The sequence below is a fragment of the Stegodyphus dumicola genome, chromosome 4, assembly GCF_044657685.1.
Source record: "Stegodyphus dumicola isolate Sdum_Otavi_A_Nest chromosome 4, ASM4465768v1".
Classification (NCBI taxonomy): domain Eukaryota; kingdom Metazoa; phylum Arthropoda; class Arachnida; order Araneae; family Eresidae; genus Stegodyphus; species Stegodyphus dumicola.
The window spans coordinates 180,718,835-180,733,865 of record NC_140771.1 but is presented as its reverse complement, the minus strand read 5'-3'; the positions used below and the strand labels follow the sequence as shown (position 1 = coordinate 180,733,865).

At 32.3% G+C, this 15,031-nt stretch overlaps 1 protein-coding gene across 2 annotated transcripts in view; it reads left to right on the top strand.

The window, feature by feature from the left end:
• The window catches only part of LOC118183186 (uncharacterized), a 58,438-nt gene that overhangs the window by 26,215 nt on the left and 17,192 nt on the right, over nucleotides 1-15,031 (top strand). Inside the window, exons 5-6 of one of the 2 annotated variants that reach the window (XM_085815852.1) lie at nucleotides 2,782-2,955; nucleotides 11,563-11,610. In XM_085815852.1, the coding sequence (XP_085671978.1) occupies nucleotides 2,782-2,955; nucleotides 11,563-11,610 (222 nt within the window). The remainder of the gene's footprint in view (nucleotides 1-2,781; nucleotides 2,956-11,562; nucleotides 11,611-15,031) is intronic. The other variant, XM_085815854.1, reaches the window with a different exon arrangement.

Below are 15,031 nucleotides of genomic sequence, written 5' to 3'. Positions count from 1 at the left end.
AAAATTTAAGTCTGTATTTTTTAAAATATGCAATGTAATATTTGTGTATGTGTATATATATATGTTTTTTATAAATGGCAGATGATTTTAAAAATTTAATCATGGCTTAAAATGAATCAGACATTTAGTTGTTTTAGTTTAATTGGAATGTTTTTTATTTACCTATTTTTTTATTTTATAAGGCAGTCAAATTTGTAATGAAGGGGGGAGAAAAGACTTTAGAAAAGATTTTATTCGAAGTCACTCATGAGCAACTGCAAAAAAGGAGTAAAATCAAGTAAGTTCCAAAACAAACAAAAATAATTGGCATCAATAAAAGAATCACCGAAACAGAAATGGCATGAGTCATTGGCTTAAAATTTTACAGAAAAGGTTGGGGGGGGGGAGAGAAACCAAATTCATAATTACTGGGCTCCAGTAATTATGCATATGCATATGCAGTGACTTCGAATTCAACCCAGTTTCATCATTTGAATTGTCAGAGTTCAGTATACCTATGTTCTTTTATCTATTAACAAGAAATAATTTATGAACATGAAAAGGGAAGATTTACTAAATGCTACTGAAAAGGAAAGAATAACTTAATGAAATGTAGGGAGGAATATGTGATATGCTCAAAGGCAGAGCATTAGAATAAAAGAAAAAAAAATCTGATGTGAACATCACATGACTTCCCTGTATGGCCTATTAAATTATTTTTACTATTAAAACATTTTTGTCACACTTTATTTAAACTTATTTCCTTGAATTATGCTAATTTAAATAACTGATCCTTCAAAGCAAGTTGAAAACGCCATAAAAAATTGCAAATTTTGTAATTAAATATCCTGGTCAATTTTTGTCATACAGGAGTCAAACTTCTTATAATTTTAATTTTTGATAAGGAGTATAAAACTTTCCAGAATATAACTATGAACCTTAAAGACTGCTTTAAAAGCTAAATTTCATTATTTGTCAAAAATTATTATTATTTAATCTGATGTTGCCAAAAAATGAATATTTTCATAATTTAAAACATTTTTTTTTAAAACTGAAGGTATATAACTGATGATTATGAAAATAAAGGCCGTATAAAGACTTTTAAGCTGGGTAAGGGGTGGGCAGATATATATAAATATATTTATTTTTGGTACCATTGATTGAAATATAAATATATTGTATTTTTGGTACCATTGATTGTTTGGTACCACTTTTGCAGTCCCACATACAAAAAAGTTCAACATTCTACAGCTAATTGTTGTTTAATTGTGTGAGATACATAGATACATATGTACATACAGATAGCATGAAAAAATCTCTTTTAAAAACCCCTTCCCCTATTTTAAATCCATTTTACAATCTATTTAGGAAGAAAGAGTCCTTTATTTTGTGTGTACTTGCAAATATCGTACAAAAATATTACCCAGATGGATTTGGGAATGGTCAAAACAGATATTTCTGTTGAAATAGGCTACATGAATTTTTCTGCTTTTAAAATGCTTCCTGTATTTCACACAGGGAAATAAGGAAGAACACATGACATTAAAAATTTATGTCTAATTTTATTCTCAGTTTATGTTTACATTGCCATTGCCTTCAAAAGCCTTCACCCACTGAATGGTAATGAAGGTAGATATGTTCTTATTATGAAATCATTTGTATAATGGGTACTTGTATTTTAATTAATCCTGCTGACAATCTGTTGGTGGCTTTTGATGATGAAGCATACTTTTAACATCAGCAGATCAGTGAAATAAATTCACAGGGAAATAAGAAATTCACACAGGGAAATAAGAAAGAACACATGACATTAAAAATTTATGCCTAATTTTATTCTCAGTTTATGTTTACATTGCCATTGCCTTCAAAAGCCTTCACCCACTGAATGGTAATGAAGGTAGATGTGTTCTTATTATGAAATCATTTGTATAATGGGTACTTGTATTTTAATTAATCCTGCTGACAATCTGTTGGTGGCTTTTGATGATGAAGCATGCTTTTAACATCAGCAGATCAGTGAAATAAATTCAACTTCAAGGCACACATGGCAAGCACATCTGGCAATTATATTCAAAATCACATCAGATTGTTATTTTCTGCAAATTGTCTGTGTCTCCATTAGACCATTGTTAAATAAGAAGATAGGTAACTTTCTTCAACCCAGTTCCCAGTTCTTACTCTTATATTTTTGTTGGTTGCTATTGAAATTAATTTTTTTAAGTAAGGACTACAGTATTTTGCCACAAAGACTCTTAAAAGCAGCAAGCAAACTTTAAAGTATTCATTAAGAATATGCCACTAGAACAACAACAAAAAAAAAAAAAAAAAAAAAAAAAGCTTTTAAGTAAATTTATAGACTCATTTTGGGGAGATATGCGTAATTAAAATATAAACAATTTATGCAATAAAGAACTTTTTGCAGTTATAAGTCATATTCTTTTTCATTTGTAAAAAATCACTGAATTATATCAGAGTGGTAGTGCTGACGCATGGTAAAAATGTATCCTTCATTATTAATATACAGAAGATTTATCAGTAGGATTATATCAGAGATGTCACCTGACCATTTAAAGGTTAAGCAATTTATCTTTTAAGTTTTTATTATTTGTATTTTATATCTGTACATTTAGTACAATTTTTCAGGTTATGAATAATGTAAAACAAAAACTTTTATTAATTTAAAAAATGCACTATGAGTTTATTTATTTATTTATTATTATCATTTGCATACAATGTATAATTTGTCATATTTTTCCTGTTATTTCTTGTAAAAGGAAATAAATGAGTCATTTTTTGGTTTAGGTATAGTTGCAGATCAGGGTAATTGTTCTATTACCAACAGCTCTTGCCCAGAAAATCAGCTATGTAAACAAATAGATAAACTACAGCCCAATGGAGTGTGTGTATGCATATCCAATTATGTGAGAGAAGATAGTGGTAATTGTGTCTATAATCCTACTACAGAAACTACTACAAGTTAGTATACTTATTTCTGTTCCTACCCAATTTTTATTTATGGGCATTTTAATTCTTGGTTTTTAAATGCTAATTTAATTTTACATTATGTGGAAGAAACTAGTATTATTTTTATAGAAAATTCTATTGATTTTAAGGGTCATCAAATTATGAAATCTGTAATAAATTAATTTCTCTGTGCAATTTATTTTATTTTATTTTATTTTTATTTATTTATTTATTTATTTATTTTTTTGTCCTTTGTCAAACCTGTTCATTTTGCTTAACAAATATGGCTGTTTTTATTCTTATATTTATCATGTTTTCAATTTATCATTCTTCATTTATCATCCTTATGCTTTATAATCTTCTTTTCAGAAGCTATTACAGGTTTTTCCTTCATTAAAAGTGCTCTTTTTGTGCTATTTAATTTTATAAAAGATTCACTTATTTTATTTCGTCTTGATTACTAAAAGGAAATCTGTAAATGATTTTTGGTTCTTTTTCACTGTAAGACAACACACACAGACAATTTTATCTAGAAAGATATTATGTACCATCTTGGTACTTCCAATTAAGTAAAAGTACTTCTGTCATTAGCTCATTTTTATTATGGCAGCAGTTTCCTAAACATCTGAAATAGATTAGTTATTTTAATAAACAAGGAATGGAGTAACATGGCACACTTTTCAAACTTTTAATTTGCAGTGTCTTCTTTGAAAACAAGAATAGTGTAATAAGAGGTAAGAACCATATACAAGATCTGTCTAAAAAGTATTCGACCTTTGGCCAAGCAAAATATATTACTTACATGATGGAATTTTAACTTTAATCCCCTTCTAAGGAGACCCTTGCACCTCAACACACTTAGCCCACCATACCTTCTGCTGCTGAAAACACTTCTGGAAGGCTTCTTTTGGAATATTGTTAAAGTCTGTCATCGCGTTTCTCATTATCTCTTCTCTACCCTGAAAACAGAATCCATTCAATGTCATTTTCAATTTAGGAAACAGCCAGAAGTCACAAGGAGCCATGTCTGGAGAGTATTTAAATTGGCAAATGACTGAAATTCTGTGTTTTACCAAGAAAATCTGTATCTGGTGCAATGAATGTGATGGAGCATCCTCATGATACATCTTCCAGTTTTTTGCCATCCAGAGGTTTGATCTTTTGCACCGAACTGCATCACAGAGTCAGTGGAGAACTTCTTGATAATACTGTTTTGTCACTGTTTGTATTTTTGGTGTGTATTTGTGATACACAATTCCTCAGATATTGAAAAACACGGTTAGCATCACCTTGATTTTGCTTCTCACCTGTCGCACGTGTTTTGGCCTCGGGAACCCAAAATTCTTCCATTTTGACAACTGCACTTGTGTTTCTGGGTTGTACTCATACACCCGTGATTTAACTCCAGTTATCATAGTATTCAGAAACTCAAGATCAATTTCGGTAGTGTCCAGCAGGTCTTGTCCAACCTACAGATTCCACCAACAAAAGCTCAGATTTCATAGTCATGTTCAAGTCATTGTACAAAATTGCAGGTGTGGAATCTTTACTGATTTCAACTTCTTCAGCAATTTGCAGTCAAATGACAGTCTCCCATTAATAGATTTTCTACCTTCTCAACAACAGCTACATTCCGAGCAGTTTGTGGCCTCCCTGAATGCTGATCACTCTCCAGTGATGTCCAGCCATTTTTGAATCAGTTGAACCACTGTTAAATGTTATGTTATTGAACCACTGTATATGTGTTACTCCATAGCATCGTCCCCAAGCACCTGCTGAATCTTACGAATTGTTTTGCTAAGAATCGCCTAGCTTTTGATAAAATTTGGTTCTATTGTTTGTTTCATTTTGTCATTTTAGAAGAAATCAAAATTTGATGAACACTTATAAGAACAATTTACTCAACGGCAGCAACAACTGACTCGCTGGAATATTGAAAAAAAATTCAGGCATTTGCACTAAGCTGTTTCCTTCCACTGTGCACAGTAAACAAAATATGTGTAAATCTCCAATAAATCAGACTGGATCGCAGTTAAAGTAATAAACAGAGGAGCGTTCTTCCACACAACATTTATTCATGCACACCAAAGACGAACTGATACATATACATAATTGAAATCACAGTTTCTTTTTACAAACAAACACTACCGCCATCTATTGGCGATGTATGGATACACAATCCCAAACTTAACACTCCCCCCCCCATGCATCCGTAACGGATGCATCAATTTTACTGAACTTCAAGATTATAAAGTCTTTCAATTGGTCTTCTAACAACACCCTTATCCAACTGAATCTCACAAGATCTAATTCTATCATCTCTTCCATGAAATATGTCCTTAATCCTACCTATCTTCCAGTTACAGCGTTTCACATTATCTTCTCGTACAAGTACAACATCATTAATTTTAAACACGGGAGAATTCTTTGGAGTTTTTGAAAACATGACTGATCTTAATTCTAACAAATATTCTTTATAAAACCTTTTCCAAAAATGTTCTAATATTAATTGCCTATGCTTCCATCTTTTAATCAACTGAGATCTTGTAGATTCTAGTTTAGATTCAGGTGAAGGTAAAACAGTCAATCTAGATCCAGTTATAAAATGAGATGGTGAAAGAGGATCAGGTTCATTTGTTTCATTGTATACATACGTTATAGGTCTAGAATTAATAATAGCTTCAACTTCAACTAAAACAGTATACAGTTCTTCATAATATAAAGAAGCTTTACCTAAGATACGTTTTAAACAAGTTTTTACAGATCTTACCAAACGTTCCCAGAATCCGCCCCACCAAGGAGCACCTTCTACAATAAATTTCCATTCAAACCCATTTTTACCAAGGAAATTTAGAACCTTTTCATCTTTACATAATTTATACAAATATTTTAATTCACGATCAGCAGTCTTAAAGGTTTTAGCATTATCAGAATATATAACTCTACAAATACCCCTATGTGCAAAAAATCTACGTAAGGCTTGAATGAAACACTCTGCACTTAAATTTGATAACAATTCTAAATGGACTCCTTGAGTCACTGCACAGGTAAACAATGAAATATACACTTTTGTACCATCCTTTAAATACAAAGGGCCAGCGAAATCTATGCCACTTACCTCAAATGGTTGAGCTTTCTCCACTCGGTCAGCTGGAAGAGGAGCCGATATCTCGTGTCCAGCTTTAGCATTACATTTTTTTTACAAAATCTACAACCATGTAACACAGATTTTACAAAACGTCTAGCTTTTAAAATCCAAAATTTCCCTCTTACTTGCACTAAAGTTTCATTTACACCACTATGAAGTACCTTTTCATGACAATTCAAAATAATTAAACGAGAAAAATAATTATTTGGTAATATTATAGGCTGAATTTCATCGACATCTAATGATGATTTCACTAATCTACTTCCAACTCTTAAACAACCCTTTTCATCCATTACTGGATTTAACCCAAACAATTTGGAATTATGAGACAATGGTTTTTTACATTTAACATCATTCAACTCTTCAAAAAAATACTCACCTTGTGATAAGATAATCCAATAACACTTAGCATCACATATTTCATTTTTGGTCACAGGACCAATCACTCTATTCTGTGACTTTAAATTATTAATGAATCTAAATACATATGACGTGACTCTTAAAAGTTTACCTAAGTCACTAAAGTTTTCTATTTTTAACACAGGTTGTAAAGGTTGAACACTGCTAGTAACTTGAGTCACAACTCTTTCTTCAACACTATCTACTATGTTACAATGCTCGTTCACTTTAGGCAAATTTATTTTATCTTGATGAAGCTATGGAGGTCCATGCCACCACACTTGATCTACTACAAGATCACTCACTTTAACACCGCGTGTAATTTTATTGGCCGGATTATCTGAGCCAGGACAATGATGCCACATGCTCGGGGATGTTTTGTCTTGAATTTAAGACACTCGATTTTGTACGAATGTTTTCCATCGCCGTGGTGAGTTTTTTATCCAATGAAGCACAATAAGAGAATCTGTCCATAAATAAATCTTAGCTTGAGGAAAATGTACACGGACTGTAGTTACAAGTCTTGCACCTAACACTGCTGCCATAAGCTCGAGTCTTGGTAAAGATAATTTTTTCAGGGGAGCCACTCTGCTCTTGGCTATCACTAAACTTGTTCCACAATATTTTAAGCTGCGGAATTTCACGTACACTGCTGCTCCGTAAGCACTTTGAGATGAATCACAAAAACAATGTAGTTCTAGTGTTTCAGGTGTTTCATCAACATCACGAAAATACCACCTAGGTATATGGATATTAGGTAGATCACATAGTTGCCTATACCATTTGTTCCACTTGTCTTGCAATTCTGGTGGGATAATTTCATCCCACTCAACACCTTTCAGCCATAAATCCTGAAACAGAGCTTTTGCTTGAATAACATATGGAGCAAGAAACCCAACAGGATCAAAGATTTTTGAAGCAGCTTTTAAAACACAGCGTTCTGTTTGGTCATTTGACTGGATGAAATCAATAACGTCTTGTGCATTAAAACAGAAGATATCCTTAATTGTATCACATTGAAGTCCAAGAATCTTTGAGGGGGAATCACAGTCAGGCAATTTATAGCTAACGAAGTTGTCACTTGATTTATACTGGTTTTTTACAGTATCTGAATTAGAATTCCATTTGGTCAAAGTCATTGATGCCTTTTTCATTATATCATTGGCTTCATGATATATCTGTATAGTTTCCTCCTCCGTATCTGATCCACAAATAAAATCATCAACATACATGAAGTTTTCTAACATTTCTACAGTTCTGGGATGGATGTCTTCAAATTTCTTTATATGATGCTTAATGCAAGCGCTCAGCAAAAATGGACTTGATTTTGCTCCAAAAATTACACGACACATCCAATAAACTTGAATTCTCGGATTGCTCAAACTTGAATTCTCATCAATCCACAAAAATCGCATTGAATCCCGATCTTCAGGTGCAACAGAAATTTGTAAAAACGCTTTCTCAATATCTGACGTAAATGCAATTGGATGAAGTCGAAAATTTATTAAAACTTTCAAAAGTTCAGGAAGAAGATTTGGTCCTTGTAGTAAATTATCATTTAGAGATTCATGATTTTTTTCCTTTGAAGAAGCATCATAAACAATGCGAAGTTTCGTAGAATTATGATCTTCACTGATGACAGCACGGTGAGGTATATAGTAAGTTCATCTCCCAGATGGAGTACCAAGATCGACCTTTTCTATGATTTCTTCCTTAAGCTGATAGTCAATCACTTCTTTATATTGCGCATAAAAGTTCAAGTTTGATTTAAATTGTTCGATCAGCTTTAAAAATCGTCTTTCAGCATTCTTAAAATTCTCTCTTAAAGTCACATTCTGATCTTTCCATGGAAGTCTAACTTCGTATCTATTACCCATTTGTGTAATCGAGTTGTTAAATATTTGCATGGCCATTTCATTTTGTTCTTCGTCAGAAATATTTTTAATTCCTATAGATTCAATATCCCAAAACGATTCGACGCTTTTTAGAAGTTTCTCTTCTACACTTACGTTTAAACACGCATCATGGATTTCAAAATCTGATGAAGAAAATCTGCCTTGTATACACCACCCAAACAAGGTTTTCATCGCTATGGCATTTCTGTTTATCCTTTTTATTTCTTCGCTTGCTATTTTCCACATAATGTCCGCGCCGATTAAAACGGAAATATGACTCATTCCATCGGCGCCACCACAGTCTGCCAAAGTGATGCCGAATGCTTGGAGGTTGGATTTGATTTCTACATCTGGTACTCGTATATCGGCATTTGTTATGACTGGTACTTCAATGACTTCGAGATTTATGGATTTTTCAGGGTCATTAATATTTCGGAGCGTAAGTTCAACTTTCTTTCGACGCCAATATTTCCCGTTCTTTTCACGGAAGGTATGCAGATTTAAAACAGTTTCTCCTTTCACTGGTAACTGTAATTTTCTTGATAAATCTTCTCGAATTGCAGAGATTTGGCTACCGCCGTCAAGAAGACATCTCACAATACAATTCTTATTTCTGCCCTCAGCCACAGCATACACCGTTTGAAGCATAATATTAGATCCAGTTTTGGCAGAAGAATTTTGAACAATTTCTGCCGATGTTTCGGTTTCCTTATTTTTTACACTGGAGACAGCTGATGTGGGATTTACACACACACTTTCATGATGTTTACCGTGGCACTTTTTGCAGGAAAACTGTGTGTTCTTACAGTTGATAGCTAAATGTTTACATCCAAAACACAGAAAACATCTTCCTGTACGTTTCAAAATGTTTCGTTTCTCTTCAGAGTTCACCTCAGTACATTTATATTTCGTATGATCTTCTTTGTCACAAAATATACATTTGTATCCAATTGTTGATAAAGCTGAAGCAGTCAGAACTTTCGGTTTATAATTAGGATAAACTTTCGTGCGTTGTTCATTTTGACGAAAGTATGGTTTCTGATTCGTTTTCGTAGGGTTCATTAAACTTGCAGCTTCTCGACAGTTAACTTCCTTTTTTAAGAATTCTATAAGTTCCTTTATATCAAATCCTGCTTCCATATTTCGACTTCGATTAAATTCCAAATTTAATTCCTATGGAAATTTACGCAGTGCTTTAACATTTGAAATGTTTCCCACTGGTTCAAGGGATAATAATTTATTCATATGCGAAGTGATAACAACATCTTGTCTTCCAAAATTTTCTTTCAATATTTCTACTGCGGAATCAGTTTTTCTCAATCCACTATGATTATGAATTGTATTTTCGAATTGGTTCCAAAAGTCTAACCATTTACACGAATCTCCGTAATAAGTTCCGATTTGCAGACGTGGTAACTTCACTGTTTTCATTTTAACTGGAAGTGCAACATTAGCCGTTTCGTTCTGATGAACTGTTCTAGAAGATTCTGAATTCTTCTTCAAAAATCGTTGCATTCTTCCTCTCCATATAACAGTTTTATCCTGGTATTCTTGACTTAAAGTAACTTCATTTTCAATCTCCTCCGAAGTTACTTTCGTTTCTATTTCTGAATCTAAATTTTTCAGTTCATTGATTTTCTCAATTAACTGTTCATATAAATCCTCGATTATCTCAATTTTCTCATTTAGCGGAATATTATTTGCTAAATTCGATTCGACTTTGCTTATCAGTTTCGTAGTTAATTGTCTTACAACTGATCGTTTCTTTTTCAAATTTTCAAGAACGCCCTCCATTTTCGAAATATTCAGTCTGTCGATTTTCTGGTTTGTAATAATCCCGGTTTGCAGGCACCATAAACAAAATATGTGTAAATCTCTAATAAATCAGACTGGATCGCAGTTAAAGTAATAAACAGAGGAGCGTTCTTCCACATAACATTTATTCACGCACACCAAAGACGAACTGATACATATACATAATTGACATCACAGTTTCTTTTTACAAACAAACACTACTGCCATCTATTGGCGATCTATGGATACACAATCGTAAACTTAACACACAGTGGCACCAGCCTAGCATCACTTTTATGTGTGGGAAAATTTAAGATTGGATACTTTTTATGCAGACTTTGTATTTTATTTAACAATGCCATTAGGCAAACTTAGTACTTTTATTGTTTTGTAGTAAACAGATTGGCACATGTTATTCTATAATGGAAATATCTAAATTTTTTCTTTTATTAAGAAAACTGAAAAGCATTTAGTGTTTGTTTTATGCATTCACTGTAGAAAAGTCTTTAGCTTTGATAGAACTTAGATTAGATGATTTAGGGCAGATTAGATTAGAACTTAGAACAGATTTAGGGCAGATTAAATGATTAGAACTTTGATAGAACTTAGATGATTTAGGGCAGTTTTCAGTGTATTTTGATGCTTGTGAAGAATTATGCTGTTTAAAATTTTAGTCATTCGAAACACTGTCATTATAGACTTTGTGATCTGAAGGATGCAAATGACAAGATATGAATAAATGTTATTCGTTCTCACACTAGTAATTCTATTATTTCCTAATCTTTAACATTTCTATTTAATATGCATTTATTTTGCTTTCATCTCTATGTTTTCTAGTGTGTTAATACTGTATTCCCAGTTTTAGAACAGGTGAATGTGTTAAATGCATGTTACTTCTGTTTGTAAGGATTTATTACATTATTCTTTCATTATTCTTATTTTAGATTGTGTTATTTTTGACCATATTATAAGTTTTCTGAAGGCTGAAATTTGCTTCTTGCATATTAATGGGAGATTTTTTTAATGCATATTTTGATTTATGAAAGATTTTACAAGAATGTTGTAATTTTATAAAGTGGGTAAAACCTCCTTAAGTCAGTCAAATCTCTTAAAATAGAATTTCTTACAATAAATGTTTGTAGAATTTTGTTATACTGAAATTTTGCAATTTTTGTGATGTATGTTGTCTGTTATGCTTTGTGATGCAATGCATTATGCTTTTTTTATGAATGCTTTTCATAATATTTATTGCTAGTCTAGTTTTCATATTAAACTATTTTAGTCTATCTTAACTGCCATTCTTGCAAATAAAATATGGTCTAATTGCTGAAATGGCAGTTAAATATCTTGTATTTTCTTATATTTAATTTCCCCCCCCCTTAGAAAGTCCTGGGTCACATACTGAGCCTAAGCATAAGGAAACCTCAAATGGTATATGTTGTTTTTTTAATTTATTGTTAATGGTCTTTTTTTATTATAAGAAGTATTATATGTCCTTATAATTGTTATTTTCAGTATATCCATCGCTGCCTTCTTTGTAATACATTATTTCATGTGTAGAATATTATTTTAATAATTTTTTCAGGTAGTGCTATTTTAAAATAGTTGTTGTACATGAAATCTATAGGTGAATTACATCTATTTTATTGTAATTATATATAATTATATGTTAACTTTTTTATGAATTAACAGCTTTCCAAAATCAGAAAATGTGTTAATCATACATAAGAAAATTCCGGCATTGATAATTTATTTTTTTCTTGGAGATGCAGCCTTAATATATATACATATATGTATGTGTAACTAAATATAAAGAAATCATAATAGCAGGGCATAATCACTAAAGCCTCCTAATACATCAGCATGTGACATCTGCAAACGTTTATCCTCTAACAACCATTTTTAACTCTCATATGAGTGTATCTGTGTAGTATAGCAATCAACACTAACATAATTTAACATAACTTTTCTCAAAATAAATATATTTAATTAAAATTTTTATTTCCATTGTTACTAAGTATTCTAGTGCTTCAGGATATGGTACCTCTCAAAGCATTCTAGTGCTTCAGGATATGGTACCTCTCAAAGCATTCTCTTTTGTATAGTGACACAGCTTAAAAAGAGGATGTATTTATTATGTTTCTTTTCTCATGTGTGGTATAAACTTGACACAACTTTGAAGGAAACTAATTTACTAATACTCTTGCTTGGAGCTTATGTTTCTTTGTGTATCTTCATAATAACCTTCCTGGTTACTATGAAGTATCCTGGTAGGTCTTGTCTTCTTTTTTTTTTTTTTTTTTTTTTTTTTTTTGATGTGGTAAGCCTCTGGAGTGGTGGATTTTTTTTTCTTCTCTTTTTCTTCTCCTCCTTCATATTGTTAGTGTTTATTGCTATCCAATAGTTAGCTGTTTCAAGCAAGAAATTCTTGTATGATGTTTATAAATCCTGAACACATTAAAAGAGCACAATTTGCATGCCACAACATTTTTTCTCCATTAAATAGTTTTCTTGTGTATTGGTAATAGGAAAGATGTCTGCCATGTTTACTCCATTCATACAATTGCTATATTCAAGGATGCAAGACTGTCTTTTTACACTACCTTCCTTTTTACTATCTTGACTTTCAGTGGTTGCCTGGTGCATTGTGTTAACCACACTAACTTGTCCCTTATTATTCTGAGTCTGAAAAAGGACCTGCTTCATACTTTCTTTGTCATCCCTTGTTAAAAAAAGTCTACTTTCTGCTTTCATATTGTTGCCACTTTCTGTGAAAGACTTTGGAAGATCTTTGTTGCTTCTTATTATACTACAAATCCTAGTCTTTCTTTGAAGTGAATTTTTTGTCATGACAACACTATTATAATAATTATCTTGATGGGGTGATTCCATTGATGAAGTTTTGGGTCCAGAGCAGAGAAAATTGTGACCTCTAATTTCTTCTCTTCAGGAGCATAAATTTCTATGTTACATTTGTAGTCTGCAGCTGCCTCACTTATCATTTTCACTAAAATTTGATATTTTATCAATTTTCAAGTATTATATGTAAATACTCTTAGATGGTTTCTCTGTGGAATCATTACCTTATCCAGAGAGATTTCTTGTGCTGGCTTATAGTCTGGAAAAACTGTGTCAAGCATTGAAAAACCAGTCTAACTTTATAAAGCCTGCATCTGTATTTTTCAGCAATTAAGTTGCCACTCAAGTACCAGAAATTCCAGATTTATTCCCAATAATTTCTGATGATTATGCTTCCAACAGGAGGCCCACCAGCGGCCGAGCGGTAAAAGTCGCTGAACACTGGTAGTTCGGTCTGAGGTTCGAATCCCGCGAACGGGCTGGCTGCATGGGTGTTTTCGTGGTTTTCCCCATGTGTAACGTGTATACGAGCCAGTTTCCCTTAGAAAGTCCTCCATGAAGGCATCCCTCCCCTTAGGCAGATAGCCCTAATGTGCTTTGCCATAATTAAAATACACACTATGCTTCCAACAGGTCTCATAGCGGTCCTTACAAGTGCTTATAAGTTCTTATATTTGAAAATAAAATATAAAGGTCCGTATAGGTGCTTACTTTTTCTTTAAAGCCCTTATTTTTTTGTTTTTAGTGCTTGTTTTTTGCTTTTAGTGCTTTTTTTAGAACGTGCATTCGAAACTAAATAAGCAACTTTTCTTCCTTATATGGAACGTCAGATGGTGAATCATACTCCCAGAAATAGCTTTTCCCCCTTTCTCTGCATTAACCTAACTTATGGTGCGCGCGAGAGTACAGACAGGTGCACGTCGTTCTATTATAGGTCAAAGAATTGCGAAAACCGTAGAAAATTCGGGTACATTCGGTATTCTTTTCCTCCCACCCAAATACTACACATGTTGGAATTTCTATCAAGATTTTAATAATTCGCATTCTCGTTCCGCGGGGTCAGTTCATATTCATGTTTATTATGATTGTTATGCTTATATTATGAGCATATGTATGAATATTTATAATAATATAGTTGCAGTAGCTGCTGAAGTATAGATAAACTTCCAAAAATGGGTGTATTTGTACACAGATTAACTTTCTAAGGAATAATATTCAGAATGGCTTGAATAAATGGAAAGTAATCAAATAGTCAGAATAATTTCTTTTACTTTTTTTTCCCAATACATTATACAGTACGGAGGTTGGGAGTTTCTCCCTTTGATTCCAATTCCAGTTGCATAATATCACGTATGGAAGAATTATGCCTCACGTATTGCACAATAATGTCTGCAGTATTTTGCAGAGATAATTAATTTTGATGTTCAGTCCGAGATTTGTTTATGAACACTTAAAAGAGTTTTACTGTGCTTTCTAAGCAGAATATTTCTCAGTTCCGTTGGTCTATTTTTATATGATGCACATATCGAAATGTTAAAATCATTTATTTAGATGAGAAATCTAAAGAACGGCTATAATCTCCCCCTCCTCTTTTTCCAGTTACGCTCGACTATACGGAATATTCGGCAGTTTACGAGTATGCGGGTTAGTTAAGTTTTTACTGTTAAAGGATGACTGCATGAAGCAATTTGCCGTCTCTTGATTTCAGAAATGTTCCTTTTTTTTACTTAAATTACTTTGCTTGGAATATATGTTAAGGGAAAACTGTTATGCAATGAAAATTTAGAAAATGTTCAGAATTTTGATTTAAGTTAAATTATTTAAATATTAATATGAATGGAAAAATAAATTGTATTTATTATTAGGTGCCAAGCGAATACAATTAATATGGCTTATTATTATTTATTTTCTATATTTTGAACTGAAATTTCATCAGTAAATCTTGTAATATAGTTTAGTTCTGCATAGTTTTTTTTTCTCTCATTGTAAACTA